The 23157-nt window shown below is 43.5% G+C and overlaps 1 protein-coding gene across 1 annotated transcript; it reads left to right on the top strand.

The window, feature by feature from the left end:
* The first annotated feature begins 45 nt into the window (after nt 1-45).
* eaf2 (ELL associated factor 2) lies at nt 46-23104 on the top strand. Its single transcript, XM_060929692.1, has 6 exons — nt 46-304; nt 14019-14113; nt 14234-14370; nt 14471-14634; nt 17979-18215; nt 22191-23104. Exons 1-6 carry the CDS (start codon nt 202-204, stop codon nt 22235-22237), a joined length of 783 nt encoding a protein of 260 aa, XP_060785675.1. The 5' UTR covers nt 46-201; the 3' UTR covers nt 22238-23104.
* The last annotated feature ends 53 nt before the right edge of the window (nt 23105-23157 follow it).

The raw sequence follows: 23157 nt of genomic DNA on the forward strand, positions 1-23157 counted from the left end.
GTTTGGGCAATGTAGGGGACTTTTATTGTGATAAGTGCGACTTTCGCTGGGGTCCTTTGGAAATCCCTGACAAGTTGCTGTATTTCTTCAGCTAAATTCAGGTGGCTAACGTGACTGAGTTCTGCTGATGCTATCGAAAAAGACGTGGAAATTTACAGACTGGTTATTTAGTTAACATATGACAGAAAAATTGTCATTAGAATGAATGGGACAGCATACTCAAACTTTGACAATCAAGAACATGTCCTCAAATTAGGCGAAACTTTCGAGAAACAACCAAAAAGTGCTTTCCATACGGTACGATGTAAGTGGAGTCTTCTTATATATACAAATACCTTAACCTCAAAACTAAAAAGAGTTTCTTTATTTGCTGATAAGTCCAAAAAGTTGGCAACTAATGCTACTTTTCATGAGGCAAAAAAAAAAAAATACAGGCACTGTATTAGTCAGCTATTAAACTATCTGCTGAGTGTTGAGCGTTTAGCAGGAATTAAATCCAAACGTTTATGTTTTATCATCCTGGGTTTTCAAGATAACGTTTCGTGTCCGGGTTTATATTTAATTAAAAGAAAACTTAGAAAATTAATGAAAAAGCTGACTCGTTCACTTTAGGAAGAGACAGCCGGAAAACTCGGCAGCTGCGTCTGAAGTGCGCCCTCTGGTGGTGTAACCACTGTTGCCAGGTCTTTTTCAGGGAAAAGTAGGTAGCGCGTGCTCGAAAAGTCACTACAAGTCGTCAGATGACGCAACGGGATAATTTGCATATTCATTTGGACGGCGGGGATCATGTTTATATATTTGTGTGTTTTTATATCAAGGAAATTTTTCTTAAGTTTTTGGTCATAAACTATTTATAACCCAGACACTATGATAAGAGCCTTTTATTATCCCACAAGGGGAAATTTACATTGTTCTCATCTCATTATCTCTAGCCGCTTTATCCTGTTCTACAGGGTCGCAGGCAAGCTGGAGCCTATCCCAGCTGACTATGGGCGAAAGGCGGGGTACACCCTGGACAAGTCACCAGGTCATCACAGGGCTGACACATAGACACAGACAACCATTCACACTCACATTCACACCTACGCTCAATTTAGAGTCACCAGTTAACCTAACCTGCATGTCTTTGGACTGTGGGGGAAACCGGAGCACCCGGAGGAAACCCACGTGGACACGGGGAGAACATGCAAACTCCGCACAGAAAGGCCCTCGCCGGCCACGGGGCTCGAACCCGGAACTTCTTGCTGTAAGGCAACAGCGCTAACCACTACACCACCGTGCCGCCCTGCAGCAAAACATATAAAGAGAAAAAGATAAGGCAGTGAAGGACTAGTGCAAAAGTACTAAGTATACAAAAAAGTGTGTGTGTGTGTATATATATATATATATATATATATATATATATCTCATCTCATTATCTCTAGCCGCTTTATCCTTCTACAGGGTCGCAGGCAAGCTGGAGCCTATCCCAGCTGACTACGGGCGAAAGGCGGGGTACACCCTGGACAAGTCGCCAGGTCATCACAGGGCTGACACACAGACACAGACAACCATTCACACTCACATTCACACCTACGCTCAATTTAGAGTCACCAGTTAACCTAACCTGCATGTCTTTGGACTGTGGGGGAAACCGGAGCACCCGGAGGAAACCCACGCGGACACGGGGAGAACATGCAAACTCCACACAGAAAGGCCCTTGCCGGCCACGGGGCTCGAACCCGGACCTTCTTGCTGTGAGGCGACAGCGCTAACCACTACACCACCGTGCCGCCCATATATATATATATATATATATATATATATATATATATATATATATATATAAAAAATGTGTATGTATGTCTCAGAAACTGGGTACTGTGTGGGTACCCCACTAAATATACTCAGTCAATAAACTATGCAATTTTGAATGGTGATGGTTTTAATTTTAAATAAAATGATGAAATAATACTGATAAAACTAAATCTTTGATGTGAATATTCAGAATTTGGCAAAAATTCTGCAAATTTGTGGAAAAATGGCTGCTTGATCTGGGGCATGATAAACGGTTGACTACATCGCATTCCCTTAAAAAGGTTGTAGTTCACTGAAAAGTCTACAGTTACCACTGATTGTATTTTAAGTTGTAACTTTATACACCTAAGGATTGGTGCGCTCACAGAATAATCATAACCGTAATAAAACATCATGCAAAATATTTGATCACCGTCGTAACTCCATTTTCCGCATACCCAAAACCAATACGATCGTGTGTTTTGATCTAAACGGAAAGCCGCAGGGTCAAGGTCACTACCTCACCAAAAGTAGTAACTTAAAATCACTACGCCATATAAAAATTGTTATAAATCTACGATTTTGTTTTTTTTAAATGAAAGCTGAAAGTTAGGCATAGAATATGTTTCTTACAGAATATGTTACACTGGTAGCTGGTCTTGTATGAATTTCTGAGCTATAAAATGAGTTGTGGTCTATTTTTTACAGTAGTGTGTTATTTGTGTGCGGGGAAGGACACACATTAACAATTTGCATGTGTAGAATGGAATTTTCCACTCCAACAGTTAGAAGTTGATCGTGCTTCCATTTGCGGTCTTTGTTAGACGAGTGATCTGTTCAGACGTTATCACTGAAAAGGTGAGTTTTGACAGTTTTATTTCGTTTTAGTCTTGCAGTATAAGGCAATAGAATGTTTCTTTTTCATCTTACTTTCATATTTCGTAGTGTTTGCATATTTTTGGCCAATATTTTGCAACCATGGTCAATTTAGATCAAACTTTGATAGAATCTACGGCCAGTCATTTTGCCCCACCCCCGCCTCGTGCTCCGTCCGGTGCGGTAGTGATGTCCCATTGCTTGAGCGCCGCAGCAGAGACCCGCGCGACCTTCAGCCGGTACAATCGCTGTTCTTTTACCACTGTCGTTTTTCCTCATCTTCCCCTCATCTGTGAAGGAGGGGCTTTAATTCTTCATGATGTAGTTATTTTATATGTAAATCAATTTTACAAAAGCATTTGAATTGTAATAAAAATTTTCCACAGTGGAGGCCAGATAAAGCAAGATACTATCTTTATTCTTATGAAACATGACAAAAGAAACATTGAGTAAATGCAAAAAAAAAGTAAAATTAGAACATTTATTTTTTGACCATAATGTCCCAAACGAGAGACCAGTTTCTGAGGCTACATCCACACGACAATGGCAATGAGATTTTTTTTTTTTTAGCGGGTAAAAAAATATCGCGTCCACATGGGCAACGGATCAGTAAAATATCAGGTACATATGGCAACGCAACGCTTGCTGAAAACGATGCAATACACATGCCACACCTCTACGTGCGCTGTAAGACGTTCCCATTGGAGATACCAGAACAATAGAAGAAGTAGGACGCATGCGCATAAACCCCTTCTTCTACCCGGCGTGATGACTTGTTCTAGTCATGTGGTTGTGACGTCATCGTAAACAAATCCGTTCTACTCATCCAGACGACTTCGCAACGGCGCCGTTGCCAGATTTTTCCACTCTGGAAACCGTTCTCAAAAAATATCGTTTTGGGGCACCCAAAATGCCAGTGCCGTGTGGACGCCAGGCCGAAACGATAAAAAATTTTATCGGATTCACCTGAATCCGTTGCCATGTGGACAGGGCCTGAGACGGACCTCTCTCTCTCTCTCTCTCTCTCTCTCTCTCTCATATATAATATAATATACAGTATGTGTGTATACAGTAGTGCTTGAAAGTTTGTGAACCCTTTAGAATTTTCTATATTTCTGCATAAATATGACCTAAAACAACATCAGATTTTCACAGAAGTTCTAAAAGTAGATAAAGAGAACCCAGTTAAACAAATTAGACAAAATATTATGCTTGGTCATTTATTTATTGAGGAAAATGATCTGATATTACATATCTGTGAGTGGCAAAAGTATGTGAACCTCTAGGATTAGCAGTTAATTTGAAGGTGAAATTAGAGTCAGGTGTTTTCAATCAATGGGATGACAATCAGGTGTGAGTGGGCACCCTGTTTTATTTAAAGAACGGGGATCTATCAAAGTCTGATCTTCACAACATGTTTGTGGAAGTGCATCATGGCACGAACAAAGGAGATTTCTGAGGACTTCAGAAAAAGTGTTGTTGATGCTCATCAGGCTGGAAAAGGTTACAAAACCATCTCTAAAGAGTTTGGACTCCACCAATCCACAGTCAGACAGATTGTGTACAAATGGAGGAAATTCAAGACCATTGTTACCCTCCCCAGGAGTGGTCGACCAACAAAGATCACTCCAAGAGCAAGGCGTGTAATAGTCGGCGAGGTCACAAAGGACCCCAGAGTAATTTCTAAGTAACTGAAGGCCTCTCTCACATTGGCTAATGTTAATGTTCATGAGTCCACCATCAGGAGAACACTGAACAACAATGGTGTGCATGGCAGGGTTGCAAGAAGAAAGCCATTGCTCTCCAAAAATAACATTGCTGCTCGTCTGCAGTTTGGTAAAGCTCATGTGGACAAGCCAGAAGGTTATTGGAAAAATGTTTTGTGGACGGATGAGACCAAAATAGAACTTTTTTGTTTAAATGAGAAGCGTTATGTTTGGAGAAAGGAAAACACTGCATTCCAGCATAAGAACCTTATCCCATCTGTGAAACATGGTGCTGGTAGTATCATGGTTTGGGCCTGTTTTGCTGCATCTGGGCCAGGACGGCTTGCCATCATTGATGGAACAATGAATTCTGAATTATACCAGCGAATTCTAAAGGAAAATGTCAGGACATCTGTCCATGAACTGAATCTCAAGAGAAGGTGCGTCATGCAGCAGGACAATGACCCTAAGCACACAAGTCGTTCTACCAAAGAATGGTTAAAGAAGAATAAAGTTAATGTTTTGGAATGGCCAAGTCAAAGTCCTGACCTTAATCCAATGGAAATGTTGTGGAAGGACCTGAAGCGAGCAGTTCATGTGAGGAAACCCACCAGCATCCCAGAGTTGAAGCTGTTCTGTATGGAGGAATGGGCTAAAATTCCTCCAAGCCGGTGTGCAGGACTGATCAACAGTTACCGCAAACGTTTAGTTGCAGTTATTGCTGCACAAGGGGGTCACACCAGATACTGAAAGCAAAGGTTCACATACTTTTGCCACTCACAGATATGTAATATTGGATCATTTTCCTCAATAAATAAATGACCAAGTATAATATTTTTGTCTCATTTGTTTAACTGGGTTCTCTTTATCTACTTTTAGGACTTGTGTGAAAATCTGATGATGTTTTAGCTCATATTTATGCAGAAATATAGAAAATTCTAAAGGGTTCACAAACTTTCAAGCACCACTGTGTGTGTGTGTGTGTGTGTGTATATATATATATATATATATATATATATATATATATATATATATACACACACACGCAGTGCTGAGCGTAAATGAGTGCACCCCCTTGGAAAAGTAACATTTTAAACAATATCTCAATGAACACAAACAATTTCCAAAATGTTGACAAGACAAAGTTTAATATTACATCTGTTTAACTTATAACGTGACAGTAAGGTTAATAATATAGCTTAGATTACACATTTTTTAGTTTTACTCAAATTAGGGTGGTGCAAAAATGAGTATACCCCACAACAAAAACTACTACATCTAGTACTTTGTATGGCTTCCATGATTTTTAATGACAGCACCAAGTCTTCTCGGCATGGAATGAACAAGTTGGCAACATTTTGCAACATCAATCTTTTTCCATTCTTCAACAATGACCTCTTTTAGTGGCTGGATGCTGGATGGAGAGTGATGCTCAACTTGTCTCTTCAGAATTCCCCATAGGTGTTCGATTGGGTTCAGATCAGGAGACATACTTGGCCACTGAATCACTTTCACCCTGTTGTTCTTCAGAAATCCAACAGTGGCCTTAGATGCATGTTTAGTCATGTTGGAAAAGTGCACAACGACCAAGGGCACGGAGTGATGGTAGCATCTTCTCTTTCAGTATAGAGCAATACATCTGTGAATTCATGATGCCATCAATGAAATGCAGCTCCCCGACGCCAGCAACACTCATGCAGCCCCACATAAGGACACTGCCACCACCATGTTTCACTGTAGGCACCATGCATTTTTCTTTGTATTCCTCACTTTTCCGACGCCATACAGTTTTGAAGCCATCAGTTCCAAAAACATTTATCTTGGTCTCATCACTCCAGAATATAGAGTCCTAGTAGTCTTCATCTTTGTCAGCATGGGCCCTGGCAAACTCTAGGCGGGCTTTTTTGTACCTGGGCTTTAGGAGAGGCTTCTTTCGTGGACGGCATCCATGCATGCCATTCCTCTGCAGTGTACGCCGTATTGTGTCATGGGAAATAGTCACCCCAGTTTGGCCTTCTACTTCTTTAGATAACTGCAGTGAATTTGCATGCCGATTTTCTTCAACCCTTCTCATCAGAAGACGCTCCTGTCGAGGTGTTAACTTCCGTGGACGACCTGGACGTCTCTGTGAGATGGTTGCAGTTCCATCTTTCTTAAATTTCTGGACCACTTTTGCTACAGTATTCTGACGTACTTATCAGTCAGAATACTGTAGCAAAAGTGGTCCAGAAATTTAAGAAAGATGGAACTGCAACCATCTCACAGAGACGTCCAGGTCGTCCACGGAAGTTAACACCTCGACAGGAGCGTCTTCTGATGAGAAGGGTTGAAGAAAATCGGCATGCAAATTCACTGCAGTTATCTAAAGAAGTAAAGCATTCCCTTCCTAGAACTGCCACCTTATTGTGGTGGAGGGGTTTGTGTGCTTGAATGATCCTAGGAGCTATGTTGTCGGGGGCATTATGCCCCTGTAAAGGTTTCCCAAGGCAGACAGGTCCTAGGTGACAGGCCAGACCAAGAGCAGTTCACCAAAACCCCTAATGGAGCAACAACCAAGGACCGAGACGTCGCCCGGTATGGCGCAGCCGGGGCCCCACCCTGGAGCCAAGCCCGGGGTTGGGGCTCGCATGCGAGCGCTTGGTGGCCGGGCCTTTGCCCATGGGACCCGGCCGGGCTCAGCCCGAAGAGGTGACGTGGGCCCGACCTCCTGTGGGTTCACCACCCACAGAGGTAGCAGTAGGGGGCTGGTGCAGTGTGGATTGGGTGGCAGTCGAAGGCAGGGGCCTCGATGACCTGATCCCCGGACACAGCGGCTAGCTGTTGGGACATGGAATGTCACTTCGCTGGGGGGGAAAGAGCCTGAGCTTGTGCGGGAGGTTGAGAGGTACCGGCTAGAGATAGTCGGGCTCACCTCCACGCACAGCTTGGGCTCTGGAACCCAGCTCCTCGAGAGAGGCTGGACTCTCCACTTTTCTGGAGTCGCCCATGGTGAGCGGCGGCGGGCTGGTGTGGGCTTGCTTATAGCTCCCCAGCTCAGCCGCCATGTGTTGGAGTTTACCCCAGTGAACGAGAGGGTCGCCTCTCTGCGCCTTCGGATTGGGGAGAGGGCTCTTGCTGTTGTTTGTGCCTACGGGCCGAATAGCAGTGTAGAGTATCCAGCCTTCTTGGAGTCCCTGGGAGAGGTACTGAGGGGTGCTCAGACTGGGGACTCCATTGTGCTACTGGGGGACTTCAATGCTCACGTGGGCGACGACAGTGACACCTGGAGGGGCATGGTTGGGAGGAACGGCCTCCCCGATCTGAACCCGAGTGGTGTTTTGTTATTGGACTTCTGTGCTAGTCACGGTTTGTCCATAACGAACACCATGTTCGAGCATAGGGGTGTCCATAAGTGCACGTGGCACCAGGACACCTTAGGTCGGAGGTCGATGATAGACTTTGTCATTTCATCTGATCTCCGGCCTTATGTCTTGGACACTCGGGTGAAGAGAGGGGCTGAGCTGTCAACTGATCACCACCTGGTGGTGAGTTGGAGCCGCTGGCGGAGGAGGAAGCTGGACAGACCTGGCAGGCTGAAACGTATGGTGAGGGTCTGCTGGGAACGTCTGGCCGAGCATTCTGTTGGGGAGGTCTTTAACTCCCACCTCCGGGAGAGCTTTTCCCAGTTTCCGGGGGAGATGGGGGACATTGAGTCTGAGTGGACCATGTTCTCTACCTCCATTGTGGACGCGGCTGTTCGGAGCTGTGGCCGTAAGGTCTCTGGTGCCTGTCGTGGCGGCAATCCCCGAACCCGGTGGTGGACACCGGAAGTAAGGGATGCCATCAAGCTGAAGGAGTCCTATCGGGCCATGTTGACCTCCAGGACTCCTGAGGCAGCTGACGGGTATCGGCAGGCCAGGCGTGCTGTAGCTCGGGCAGTTGCGGAGGCAAAAACTCGGAACTGTGAGGAGTTCGGGGAGGCAATGGAGAAGGACTATCGGTCGGCCTCGAAGAAATTCTGGCAAACCGTCCGGCGCCTCAGGAGGGGGAAGCAGTACTCTGCCAACACTGTTTACAGTGCGGGGGGGGAGCTGTTGACCTCGACTGGGGACATTGTCGGGCGGTGGAAGGAATACTTTGAGGATCTCCTCAATCCCACCGTCATGTCTTCCATTGAGGAGACTGAGGCTGATGACTCAGAGGTGGACTCGTCCATTACCCAAGCCGAAGTCACTGAGGTGGTTTGCAAGCTCCTCGGTGGCAAGGCACCGGGGGTGGATGAGATCCGCCCTGAGTATCTCAAGTCTCTGGATGTTGTGGGGCTGTCTTGGTTGACACGCCTCTGCAACATCGCGTGGCGGTTGGGGACAGTGCCTATGGAGTGGCAGACTGGGGTGGTGGTCCCTCTTTTTAAGAAAGGGGACCGGAGAGTGTGCTCCAATTATAGGGGAATCGCACTTCTCAGCCTCCCAGGGAAGGTTTACTCCAGGGTACTGGAGAGGAGAATTCGACCGATAGTCGAACCTCGGATCCAGGAGGAACAATGCGGTTTTCGTCCTGGTCACGGAACACTGGACCAGCTCTATACTCTTCATAGGGTGCTCGAGGGTTCATGAGAGTTTGCCCAACCAGTCCACATGTGCTTTGTGGATCTGGAGAAGGCATTCGACCGTGTCCCCCGTGGTATTCTGTGGGGGGTGCTTCAGGAGTATGGGGTTCGGGGTCCTTTGCTAAGGGCTGTCCGGTCCCTGTACGAACGGAACAAGAGTCTGGTTCGCATTGCCGGCAGTAAGTCAGACCTGTTCCCGGTGCATGTTGGACTCCGGCAGCGCTGCCCTTTGTCACCGGTTCTGTTCATAATTTTTATGGATAGAATTTGTAGGCGCAGCCAGGGGCCGGAAGGAATCCTGTTTGGGAACCACAGGATTTCATCTCTGCTTTTTGCGGATGATGTTGTCCTGTTGGCTTCTTCAAACCAGGACCTCCAGCATGCACTGGGGCGGTTTGCAGTCGAGTGTGAAGCGGCTGGGATGAGAATCAGCACCTCCAAGTCCGAGGCCATGGTTCTCGACCGGAAAAGGGTGGCTTGCCCTCTTCAGGTTGGTGGAGAAGTCCTGCCTCAAGTGGAGGAGTTTAAGTATCTCAGGATCTTGTTCACGAGTGAGGGAAGGATGGAGCGTGAGATCGACAGGCGGATTGGTGCAGCCTCCGCAGTGATGCGGTCGTTTTACCGGTCCGTCGTGGTGAAGAAGGAGCTGAGCCAAAAGGCGAAGCTCTCAATTTACTGGTCGATCTACGTGCCGACTCTCACCTATGGCCATTAGCTTTGGGTAATGACCGAAAGAACAAGATTGCGGATACAAGCGGCCAAAATAAGTTTCCTTCGCAGGGTGGCTGGGCGCTCCCTTAGAGAGAGGGTGAGAAGCACAGTCACCTGGGAGGAGCTTGGAGTAGAGCCGCTGCTCCTCCACATCGAGAGGAATCAGCTGAGGTGGCTCGGACATCTTTTTCGGATGCCTCCTGGACGCCTCCCTGGGGAGGTGTTCCAGGCATGTCCCCCCGGGAGGAGGCCCCGGGGGAGACCCAGGACACGCTGGAGGGACTATGTCTCTCGGCTGGCCTGGGAACGCCTCGGTGTTCTTCCCGAGGAGCTGGCCGAGGTGTCTGGGGAAAGGGAAGTTTGGGCTTCCATGCTTAGACTGCTGCCTCCGCGACCCGGTCCCGGATAAAGCGGAAGCAGATGAGACGAGAAGTAAAGCGTTGCTGATCTTCTTGTAGCCTTCACTTTTGTGGTGTAAAAGAAATTATTTTCTTTGGGGAATTCTGAAGAGACAAGTTGAGCATCACTCTCCATCCAGCATCCAGTCACTAAAAGAGGTCATTGCTGAAGAATGGAAAAAGATTGATGTTGCAAAATGTCTCCAACTTGTTCATTCCATGCCGAGAAGACTTGGTGCTGTCATTAAAAATCATGGAGGCCATACAAAGTACTAGATGTAGTAGTTTTTGTTAGATTAGATTAGATAAAACTTTATTGATCCCTTTGGGTGGGTTCCCTCAGGGAAATTAAGATTCCAGCAGCATCATTACAGATAAACAGAGAAAAGAAATAGAGAAAAACTTCTAGATAAATTAAAATAAATTAAGTATTTACATATACAAATATAAAAAGAATAAGATATGGGGGGGGGCAGTAGGAGAGATATAGCACATTATATTGCACATTGTCCGGTATTGCTTATTGTTAGGCTAGGCTACTGCTCCTTCCCGTCCTCTGTCCTCCTGTTACCCCTCCTCCCCCCCAGAGAGGAGTTGTACAGTCTGATGGCGTGAGGGACAAAGGAGTTTTTGAGTTTGTTCGTCCTGCACTTGGGAAGGAGCATTCTGTCACTGAACATGCTCCTCTGGTTGCTGATGATGGTGTGCAGAGGGTGACTGGCATCGTCCATGATGTTCGTTGTGGGGTGTACTCATTTTTGCACCACCTTAATTTGAGTAAAACTGAAAAATGTATAATCTAAGTTTATATTATTAACCTTACTTTCACATTATAAGTTAAACAGATGTTATATTAAACTTTGTCTTGTCAACATTTTGGAAATTGTGTTCATTGAGATATTGTTTAAAATGTTACTTTTCAAAGGGGGTGCACTCATTTATGCTCAGCACTGTATATAATATAACAAATTTGCATAAATTAACAGGTTTGCAGATATATAGTTAACATAAGTGTATTACAAAGGTGGTATAGGCCATTTGCAGGAATTGGTCATGTCAGTTTTCCCCATAGCAACAAGCCTGTGGTGGGCAAGCTAACTTGACATTCCTTGACAACCATGAGTTTGACTAGCGATGCTAAGCAATCCATTTCTATAATAGCTGTTTTTACCTTTTCTACGGTCTTTTTTGGACCCGAATTTTTGTGTGTACTTGGAAAACGTTTGTGGTTTTAACTTCTGTCATAAGTTAAAGCAAATCATTGGCCGTAAAAGAGAGGTTTTTTTGGACTCAAGTTGGTCGCCGCCGAAAGAAATTCATGTGCGAAATGGCGGATTTCTCAGATATGTTTATAACTTATAATTTCTCCTTTTCTACCTTTTATCATTTGCTTACTGTAGTTTGCACCCTGTCCAGGTTTTTTGACCATGAGATCCTGCACTTTTGGTGGCGACCAACTTGAGTCCAAAAAAACACTCTTTTACGGCCAATGATTCGCTTTAACTTTTAACTTTTTCTGTGGCAGAATGATTGTACAGCATACATCTTTAATTAAAATTATAATACATGGGGCCAAATTACTCAATTCTGATTGGTCAATCAAGGAGGGCTTTTTTTTCCTTAACACGGGGCCGTATTTCTGAAATGCTATTGGCTAGTTCGTTGCTTGGTTACGGTTACAAAAATTAGCAAATTTTCTCAACAAAATGGCTTTTGTAAAGAAGTTCCAATAAAATTTTGTAAACCACTTTCAAACCTGGGAGCAACCTGGGAACCACCATGGCACAGCCCTGCCATGAAGTGAAAGCTGATGGATCACTCCGTGCATTTACATGCACATCCAAATCGAGCTACTGTCGGTAATTGAGCTAAGGGTCCCAGCAGGGGTGCCAGAGAAATCCAATCCTACATGCACACAAGGAAATCGAGCTATTGTGTGAGGTACATTGTGCACCCGAGCCACAGGTGGCGCTACATGCCCCATCATGTTGGTACACTTCCGGTTGTCGTCATGAAGAGCTATTCAAGAGTATAAACAAAGTTATCAGTTCCGTGTTCTGCTCGCCATTTTCTCTTCTTCGTTCGTTCGTTCTCCTTGTTCCTCCTGACCTCTTCTGCTGCTCGCTGCTACTACTACTGTTGTCATGCCGACCGAGGCTGTCGTGTTTCCCGCTTGGGGTCTCGTCACTTCAGGAAGGGGCAGTGCTGAAGTAAGTAGCTCGACTACGTAGCTCAATAGGGTTTACATGCACTAAGTAGCTCGGCTACAATCGCATAATCTAGGTCGCGTAGCTCGATTACGAGAAATCCAGTTCGGTTCGATTTCAGCCGAGCTAAGGTGTTTCCATGGCATTTAGAACTTCGATTTCAGTCGAGCTACGGCAGAAATTCGATTTTCTCTATGTGCATGTAAACACACTGACTGTCTACAGTTCAGCTCACCATGGACTAAGAGGCTGCTATCCAAGAAATAACCCCCTGCTCCAAAATTGACACCTTTAAGCTTAACTAAAGTTTGAAGCTGACCACATGGACAAAGAAAAAGCCTTCTGGAGGAAAGCTGTATGGTCAGATGAGACAAAGATTGAGTTGTTTGGCCACAATGACCACCATGTACAGAGGGACAGTGTACCAGTTGGTGGTGGTGGTAGGATCATCATGCTCTGGGGCTGTTTTACTGCCAGTGGAACTGGTTCATTGCACAAAGTGGATGGAATAATGAAGAAGGAGGGCTACCTCAGAATTCTTCAGCATAAACCATCAGAAACTTGAATACGACTTGGGAGTTACAACAGGACAATGAACCCAAACATGCATCAGAGCTGGTTGTGGAGGATAAAACAGGCTAACATTAAGCTTAAAACAAGTCCTGACTTCAACCCTATTGAAAATATATGGAGTGTGCTTATAAGTTGAGTCCATGCCAAGAAAAAAAATTAATTTAATTCTACCATGAAGAGTCATGAAATATCCAACCAGAATTCTGCCAGAAGCTTGTTCATGATCAACAAAAATGTTTGGTCAAGGTGAATCTTACAAAGAGACATTTTACCCAAATATTCGGTGTGCTGTATGTATATTTTTGACCCTGTATGTATAATTTTGACCCTGTGTTGATTTCAGAAGAAACAAAGAAACTTAAAACTTGTGCACCAAATTCTAGCATTTTTTTTGTTGTTGTTGGTGGTGGTGATGGTGCTTTTTTTTTCTCATTCTTAAATTAAAAATGTGTGCTGTACATTTCTGCCACAGTAAAAGAGCAGTTCAAATAAATTACTGAAAGCCCAAATATTGCCATGACATTTATATCCAAGATGGCATTCATGTCACTGTATGTAAACTTCTGACCACAACTGTATGCGTGTCTTTTTCCCCATCACTGCACACCCTGCTCAAATACACTGGTTAGCCTACATCCCTTCAAAGTTATGGGCAACTCTATCATCAGTTGGTGATAGTTAGGGGAGACGGTAGGATATTGGTACAGGATACTATACATGAGCTAACAAGCCTAGTGATGGTTCACTGGGAGTAGAGACTTGTGCAAGCACAGCAAAGCCAGGCTTGTCTCTGGTGGCAAGTTGACCTAGTGTGCTCTCTCCGCAGCAGTTGTGTGCGAGCTGCAAAAAAATCTGGTAGATGATTTCACTAGGGCTTTTTTTTTTTTTCCATTATCCATAACCGCTTGTCCTGTGCAGGGTCATGGGCATGCTGGAGCTTAATCCCAGCTGACTGTGTGAGAGGTGGAGTACACCCTGGACAAGTCACCAGGTCATCGCAGGGTGTTTCACTAGGCTCCCTTTTTATTTATTAAAAAAAAAAAAGTCACTGAAGGGATCTAAAAAGTCACCAAATATAGCAACAGAGCTGCTTAGTTACCAGCAGTGGGTATAGCTTTGACGGTCAATCTCTGATTTGTAACTCAAGTAGCTTTCATTTTTCTGTGTTAATTTGTACTTGCAGATGACTTTAAACCAGCATCAATAGACACTACATGTGAGGGGGATCTGGAAGTTGGAAAAGGGGAACAAGTCACTATAACATTGCCTAACTTGGAGGTAGGACAAATAACTACAGCGTCCTGTGCAAATCCATCAGAGTAATCGGATTTACCAACCTTCTCATGCACAACATGGAGAAAAAAATAGTAATGAACACATTATTTTTCATTCCCACAGGGATCCACTGCTCCAGTTACAGTGTTTAAAGGATCCAAAAGGCCTTATATGAAGGAGTGCATTCTTATTGTAAACCATGACACAGGAGAATATCGTCTGGAGAAGCTTAGTAGCAATATTTCGGTCAAAAAGACCAGGTATGTATTTCTCACAGCAGCACCCAGCCCTGCTGTAATGAACTGTTCTCTCCCTTGGTAATATATTTGTCTATCATGATGTCTGTCTGTTTGAACACAGAGCGGAGGGCAGCAGTAAGATCCAGTCACGTCTGGAGCAGCAGACCACTAGGCTCAGTCAGCAAATGAAGAGTGGCAATGGAGGGAAAGTCCCAAACAATTCCAAGAGCTCCCCTGCTAAAGAAAAGTTGTCTCCTGCTTCTCCCATGGATGACATTGAGAAAGGTAACCTGTATCCAGTTTATATGGTAAAGGAGCAGGGGTTGTCAGCTGACCCAGACCGTGCCAAGCATTTCAGCAAAATGAACTGAGTACTAGAAACATTAACCGTATGGATGGTAAAACAGGCTGTAGTTCATGCTTCTGTAGCAGATCATCTTGTAATATTTCATAATTTTGTATAAATTATTTAGCTGAAGGAATTTCATGGGACCAGAGACTAGCTACAAGGCTAAAGACATTGTCAGAAGGAAGAATAATTTTCATAGATTTTTTTTATTGTATTTGTATATAAAGGCTGTATAAAGACAGACCGATGAAGAAAGGATTATATTACGTTACATTACAGGCGTTTAGCAGACGCTCTTCTCTAGAGCAACATACAAATGCAAGACAGGTATAAGAAGTGCTGAACAAAAACTTGGTACTAGAACTCTCTTCTGGACAAGAGAGTTCTCGTGCCAAATGAACAAGTTAAAGAATAACACTTTGTTACTTCAACAGAATATTACACAACCAGCAAACTGTCAAGGAAAACAAGCCAACCATACAAGTGAACTGACAAAGTAGAACTAAACTGAGAAAAATAGAACCCCAATTGCTAAAGCCCCGTCTACACGATCATACATTTGTCCATGGACATCGTCATATAAATGTATGATGATGTTCATGGACAAATGTATAATCGTGTGGACGGTTTTCCCAACAAACTTGAACAACGTCATACTTGTATGACGTTGTATGATGATTGTTCAAAGTTTTAGAATCGTGTTTCTACTTTCCAACAAATGTTCACAACATCTTACAACATTTTGGGTCATCCACCAATCAGATTGTTAATTCGGGTCATGTGATCTACACTGCCTGTCATGTGACATACAAAATGGCAGCCCCCAAGGAAGAGAATGTATGATCGTGTGGACAGAAATCCACAACATGATCATACAAACTTGAACATCATCATACATTTGTATGATAATGTTTTGGACAAATGTATGATCGTGTAGACGGGGCTTAACATGAAGTCATCATGACCAAGCTAGACAGCACACACACTGGGTTGGTCGAGACCGCTACATGGTTACACAGTGGGCAGGGATGCAGGGGAGAGGTGCAGCTTGAAGAGGTGAGTCTTCAGTCTGCACTTGAAGGTGGTCAGGGAGTCGGCAATTCTGACCTCGATGGGAAGGTCATTCTATCAACAGGGAGCCGGAACAGATGGCAGTCTTGAGTGAGCTGGGCAGGAGAGGAAAGGAGGTGGGGGTCAGGCGACCAGCAGCAGTAGAGCGTAGGGGTCTGGCTGGTGTGTAGGGTCAGATCAGACTCTGGAGGTATGCTGGACCTAACCCAGCGCTCGAAACTAACGGTGTCCCGACGTCCCGGGGACCATAAAAAATGTCATCGGGACACAAAATTATCATATCTGGGACAATCCCGGGACAATGGAAAAAAATAGATCTAGAAAAAAAGTTTTACATTATTATTTACAAAGCCGTAACACATACGTAGACATTCACCTAATTTGTCAATTTTAATTTTAAAACGTTAACAGCGAAAAATACATTAGTAGCTACACTTTCGATGCACCTGCATCAGTAGGCTACAGAGCAGCGCATTCTGTTCTAGAATCTTCGGCCGGAGTCCGCATTATATGGACTTGGAATGGAATTGCTACCGCACACGCTGCGCCGACTCTTGCCAGAACAAAAATGCTTAAGTGGTTGAAGCGGACCGACCGCGGGGAAGAAACTGAAAGCCCAGACATAACGTCTCCGGGACCTTCAGGATCCAAAGTGTCATCGCCTGTCAATGTGGTAAGTTATTTGTGATTATTAGGTTATGACTTATGATGCTATGGTTAGGTAGGAACTACTGTGGATAGGGCTGGTCTGCAGGCAACGCTAGCAACTGAATGAACTTAATGAACACTGTTAGACACGTTATAAAATACAACAGGAATGATGTGGATGATACTGACGGAAGATACCGTTCAACAGAATAAGTGAGTTTTCTTGGTGTCTTTCTAGTTCAGAAAGTTTAGTCAGTCAGCAGCACAACTAGGCTCGGACCTGCCACTATGTTGCTAACATGTGCACCCACGTTTCGGCAGCGAAAGTTCATAAAATGGATAACGGAAAGTTCATAAAATGGATAACGGAAAGTTCATAAAAATGGATAACGGAAAGTTCATAAAAATGGATAACGGTAATGGATAACAGAAAGTTCATAAAAATGGATAACGGTAATGGTGAAAATGATAAGTTGGCCTTATAAGTGCCAACAGATATTTAAGGTATAAGTAGATGAAATGAACATAAAAGGGGTCTTATTTTCAACTAAAGTGTACTGCAGATGTAGGGAGTTGAAACATTTTCTGAATGAGCTAGTTGGCCCCTTTAAATAAACGGGTATCTATTCATACAGTGAGATCGCCAAAGTTTAATAAACTGAAAATGCAATAACTGTAATTTTGAAGTAGATGATGTATAGGACATGTGTCGCTTGTGTCTTGTGACTTATTGTAAAAATGATATAAAGGGTTCAAAATCGCATAGTTACAAATATAATAGTAACTTCATATGATAATATTAACCACTGGTTATTTCAGAGAGGAAAAAAAATGGGGACACTATTGCTTCCATTCGGGACAATACAACACAGAATTCGGGACCATTGGGGGACACAAAGAAAAAAAGTTAATTTCGAGCCCTGACCTAACCCCTTGACTGCCTGATAAGCTAGCACCAAAATCTTAAGTTTGATGTGAGCTGTGACAGGCAGCCAGTGAAGGGCAATGAGCAGAGGGGTAGTGTGGGAGGAACTAGGGAGGTTGTAGACCAGGTGGGCTGCAGCGTTCTGGATGAGCTGCAGGGGTCTGGGGGCAGATGCTGGAAGGCCAGCAAAGAGAGAGTTGCAGTAGCCCAAGTGGGAGAGGATCAGTGCTTGGATCAGGAGTGGAGTAGAGTAGGTGGTGAGGAAGGGGCGGATCTTTCGGATGTTTTTACATCCCCAGGAGATGTTTATATCCTTCTGTGACCAAACATTTAATCTCATCTGTTTAGAGTTCATGGCGCTGGTCAAAAGTGCTGACATGGCGCTCTGCTGCAAAACAACACATGACCACTTTGAATTGTCTTATATAGCCATTGTTTTATTGCCATTCAGTGACAGCAGCTTATATGGAATTTTATGTAACTGGATCTTCACGAATTTTAGTTGAATAGCCCTGATGTATAGTATCATTAGCAACAAAGAGTCTGCCATATATTAAAAAAAAAAAGGACTGTATAGTGTTTGGATTCCATCTCAAGCTTGCGTGCTATATTCTCGTATTTGCATGTACTTTCTAGAATTGATGGCTGAAGCACGAGTGATGGACCAGATGAGCAGTGGTGACAGCTCCTCCGACTCTCAAAGCTCCTCCTCATCTAGCAGTGAGGACAGCTCGAGCAGCAGCGACTCTGAAGATGAAAATCAGCCTTCATCAGGCAGATCTCACACAGTGCCTGCGCCCACCCAGAGCATGCCCATCCTCACTTCTCAGGAGCGCTTCGAGGATGGCGGTGGACACCTCATGAACACGCTCAGTGAGTAGTTTATTTATATACACTACAGGGCATCACACCAGTGTGTACCTTTTGAACATCATGTTCCAGCTTGAGTTTTCCCTTTGCTGTTCTAATCGCCTCCTTTGGTTACAGTGTTGTGTATTTGCACTGGTCGGAGTAGCCACATTTTGAAAGAAATGTGCAGACCTGGTAACATGGTCACACGGAGTCGCATTCAAATGTTTTCTAATTTCACACAGTGCTCTACAAATATTCTTCAGAAAATCAGTAGGTGTGTCTTTTGTATATACTCGTCAACCACTTTATTAGGAACATCTGCCCACCTACTTATTCATGCACAGTGGGAGGAGCAAAAGTGATCTCATTAACTTTGTGGCATGTTTGGTGCCAGATGATGTGGTTTCAGTAACTGATTACAGAAACTGGTGATCTCTTTGGATTTTCACACACAGTATCTAGAGTTTACACAGAATGATGTAAAAAAAAACAAACAAAAAAAAATCCAGTGAGCAGCAGAATAGCCTGGTCAGTGAGAGAGGCCAGAGGAGAACAACAAGACTTGTTTAAACTGAAAGGAAAGCTGCAGTCACTACAAAGAGTGGTTACTTTGCATCCATGGTGAGCAGGAAAGCATCTCTGAAAGAAAAACATATCAAACCTTGAGGTGGAAGGCCTACAACAGCAAAGAATCATGTCTTGTCAGCCAAGAACAGAAATCACAGTAAGCAAAAGAAGCACAGGCTCAAACTGAAGAGGTAACAATTGGAAAAAGACCAGGGTGATGTTTTTCCCAGTATTCAGCTGTTAAAAATTTCCCCGATTCCAGGAGTTTAAAACTAAGTGAAGTGAATGATTTGACAAATGATGCAGATGGTACGGAGCCATAGAGGGGACATGGTGAATAAAAAAATAACAAAGCGTGGGAACGACTTATAAGGCGTGTGCACGAGATATTAATGCGCGCGCACGAGTTATAACCCGTGCGCATGCTTTGCGTTAAGGCGTGCGCTCGGGTAGTTAAAAGTGAGGGGACAAGTTACAAATCGTTCCCTCGCTTTCATTAAGGCGTGTGCACGAGATATTAATACGTGCGCACGGGTTATATCCAAGGCGTGGGAATGATATCCTATGTCGTTCCCTTGACTTATTAAAATATTCCCACAATATCCTTGCTTTCGTTGATCTCGTTGCCTACACACACATGTACACACAGGCTGTAGCTCACCATGGTAGCTCCGGAAATACTAGACGCTATTTTATTCTATTTTAATATTGGACTGAGATACATAGAAATCCTTGATGCACTTGCATCTCAACATGGCTTTATTATAAGTCTGAGACACCTCCCGGCGAAGCCCATTCTCTCTCAGAACTCTCTTGAGGTGTCTCAGACTTATAATAAAGCCATGTTGGGATGCAAGTGCATCGAGGATTTCTGTGTATCTGAGTCCAATATTAAAATAGAATAAAATAGCGTCTAGTATTTCCGGAGCTACCATGGTGAGCTACAGCCTGTGTGTACGTGTGTGTAGGAATATTTTAATAAGTCGAGGGAACGACATAGGATATCATTCCCACGCCTTGGATATAAACCGAGGGAACACGTTTTAAGACGTTCCCTCACTTTTTAATAACCCGTGCGCACGCCTTTATAACTCGAGCGCACGTATTAATATCTCGTGCACACGCCTTAATTAAAGCGAGGGAACGATTTGTAACTCGTTCCCTCACTTTTAACTACCCGAGCGCACGCCTTAACGCAAAGCGTGCGCACGGGTTATAACTTGTGCGCGCGCATTAATATCTCGTGCACACGCCTTATAAGTCGTTCCCACGCTTTATTTTTTTATTCACCATGTCCCCTCTACGGCTCCGTAAGATGGAGAGAAATGTTCAGGGTTTTTTTTTTCTTCCTGTAATCACAGTGTGGCACAATGAAAGAAAACATCTTTACTAGCCTAGTAAACTAGACCCACCCGCCTAGCGGCCAAAAATATTTTTTGCCTGCGAGTGGGTCTAGCCTCGCACCATATCAACAAAACACCCCGGGCATCAAATCGTGCCCGCCAATCACAACGCAAGGTTTTTGTTTGGATTCTTTGGGCGGGCTTTTGCAGGAGTGACGACAAAGCTGCGCGACGCTGGAGAAAGCGCAACAGGAAAGATGGCTACGGCTAGTGAACAGCGCGCGTTTGACTCCGCTTTGGAATCAGTTTTAGAAGAATTAGACTTGGAGTTTTCGTTGAAACATGAGCAGGAAGAGGCTCTCCGCTCATTCCTTTTCAAGAAGGACGTTTTCGCTGTTTTGCCGACCGGCTATGGCAAAAGTCTGATCTACCAGCTGGCTCCGCTCGTAGCCGAAAGGATGGGGCTAGTTTGTGCAGTATGAAGAATTAATAAACAGCTTTGAAACATTACTTTTTGATTGTTTCTTATTTTCCCGTTATTTTAAATTTAAGGGAAATTATTTCACCAAACACCACTAAATAAAAACTCTCAAAAACAGTTTAAGCAAACCCTTGAAAAAAATAAGTGTATGTTAAGTATGTGGTACAGACTCCAAACTTGTGGTCATTATCTCCAAACTTCTCAATATCTAGAACCTGTTTATTAATTAATACGCATTTTGAAAAATTATTTATTTCAAGGCCTCCCCCACTGCGCGCTCTGACTACGTCACAGTCACTGTTGCGCTGATTGGTCAGAGCGTTGGCCTATACGCACAGAGACAGTTTGAAAGACAGCGGGTTGTTCCACCCCCACCCTTCGGAAATGTCTACGAGCGAGGCCAGACTAAATATTCACATTTACTCTGGCTTGCCAGGCTACATCTTTACATCTTGTTGGATAAATTGTGTAAATCAGGTGGTGCAAAAAAAAAAAAGCAAAAGCATCCATTCAATTCCAGGTTGTAAATTTAGAAAATGTGGAAACAATGAAAAGGGAGAGGGGATCTTTATTGCAAGGCAGTGTGTCTGTGTGATGTATAATATGAGAGGATATTATATGGCTGGGCGGCACGATGGTGTAGTGGTTAGCACTGTCCCCTCACAGCAAGAAGGTCCTGGGTTTGAGCCCAGCGGCCAACGAGGGCCTTTCTATGCGAAGTTTGCATGTTCTCCCTGTGTCTGCATGGGTTTCCTCCGGGTGCTCCGGTTTCCCCCACAGTCCAAAGACATGCAGGTTAGACTAACTGGTGACTCTAAATTGACCGTAGGTGTGAATGTGAGTGTGAATGGTTGTTTGTCTCTGTGTCAGCCATGCGATAATCTGGCGACTTGTCCAGACTTGTCCTCTCACCCATAGTCAGCTGGGATAGGCTCCAGCTTGCCTGCGACCCTGCACAAGATAAGCGGTTATAGATGATGGATGGATTACATGGCTGTGTCAGGATATGAAGTTTATCTTTGAGTGGTGAATATATTCATGAGTGAGCAAAGAGAACTACTAAAAATATTTTCAACACGAGTAGATAAACTTCATATCTTCATGTAGCCATGTAATGGTCTTTTAGATTATATGGATACCTCCACACAAAAAAAGGCAAGTGAATCGAAAGACTTTTTAAATTATGAACCGGTTCACCATTTTCACAACGCGTGTGTAGTCAGTGGGAAAACACTGGGAGTGACATAATCAGAGTGAAATATCAGAAACTATATCACTCAGATCAGCAGTGTACTTTTGTATGAAAAATGTAAGTTCTTCAACACATGAAGATGGACTTCATATCTTCAAGCCAACATGTGATTTTTTTTTTCTTTTTATTATATAGACACATTCGCAAATATAAAGTACCCAAATTTATCAAAACAGTTTGTCGATTTCCTCATGAGTGACATATAGAGAGATGTCATGGTTTTGGTTCTCCATGTCCCGGATGTAGCTTGTATGGAAAAATGGCATGTTTCCCAATAAAACACTCGTGTTATATTAGTGTGTTTAACTATTTGTCCAGATACTGACTTGTTAAATCTTTATATTTTGATGCAGAAAATGATCTTCAGTTGAGTGAATCTGGCAGTGAGAGTGATGACTGAAAGCAGAAGGACTTAAGGCACACTCCTTGTCGTGGAACTGAGAGATGGGGTCATCAGGACATGCCTGGTCACAAACACTGTGATATGGGGATTTTTAATTACCTTTAAACTTTTTTTTTTCTTTCTTCAGAACAGCAGTGTTTTGTCAACACTAGACATGCTGTGTGGTTGACAGGTTGAAAGCTGTGAAATTTTTCATATGAATTTAATTATTTATTTTGTTAAATGCAAGTGTGTAGAACCTATTTCAGTAGTTTCTATAAACACAGTTACTTCCACTCAAAGCATGTATAGGTGCCAAAGGTAAAAGAGAATATCATTTAGTTTTGGAGAAATGTCTTGTTTGTTGTCTGAGGCTATTTGTTTTAGCTCCAGATGCAAAAGCAGCATATTATTTGTGGTCTTAAGATTATTTGGAATTGTTGTTATTCATTGTACATTACAATCTGTAATAATTGCAATCTCATATACAGCAGTTTTTGCTTCTAGCCTGCAATACTTGAAAATGTCTGTCGTAATCAGTTATTCTAAGAAGGTTGCTTTAAACAATTTTAGTGCTGTAACCTATAGATAGGAGGTGCTTTTGATCAGAAAGGTAACAAGGCAGCTTCATATTTATAGTAATTTGTAGATTAAAATGAATGTTTTCTGCTTTCCGCTACACTCATCTATATCTTGCTTTGATTTCTTATTCTGTGATGAAGCAACATTCAGAGAGGTCAAAGATGTCTGTCGTTAATTCTGTATCTCTGCAGAAGTAGAATAGGAAGATGGTGTCCTTAATTAGAGCCTGGTGATGGATATGATGACTGTGCTTCTACATATAGCGCTTTAACATTAAAGGTGTGTAGAACACAAAAATAATAATCTTCTGCTTTTATTTGTATCATGTATTTTAGTTCTTTTAAATAATAGACTTG

Source organism: Neoarius graeffei, chromosome 9, assembly GCF_027579695.1.
Source record: "Neoarius graeffei isolate fNeoGra1 chromosome 9, fNeoGra1.pri, whole genome shotgun sequence".
NCBI classification, from domain to species: Eukaryota; Metazoa; Chordata; class Actinopteri; order Siluriformes; family Ariidae; genus Neoarius; species Neoarius graeffei.

Bases quoted from the DNA above. Each gene is read 5' to 3' on its own strand.
- eaf2 (XM_060929692.1), top strand. From the start codon at position 202: ATGAATGGGACAGCATACTCAAACTTTGACAATCAAGAACATGTCCTC. The intron at 305-14,018 runs GTAAGTGGAGTC...TTGTACTTGCAG, and splicing joins TGCTTTCCATACGGTACGAT to ATGACTTTAAACCAGCATCA. The intron at 14,635-17,978 runs GTAACCTGTATC...TGTACTTTCTAG, and splicing joins CATGGATGACATTGAGAAAG to AATTGATGGCTGAAGCACGA.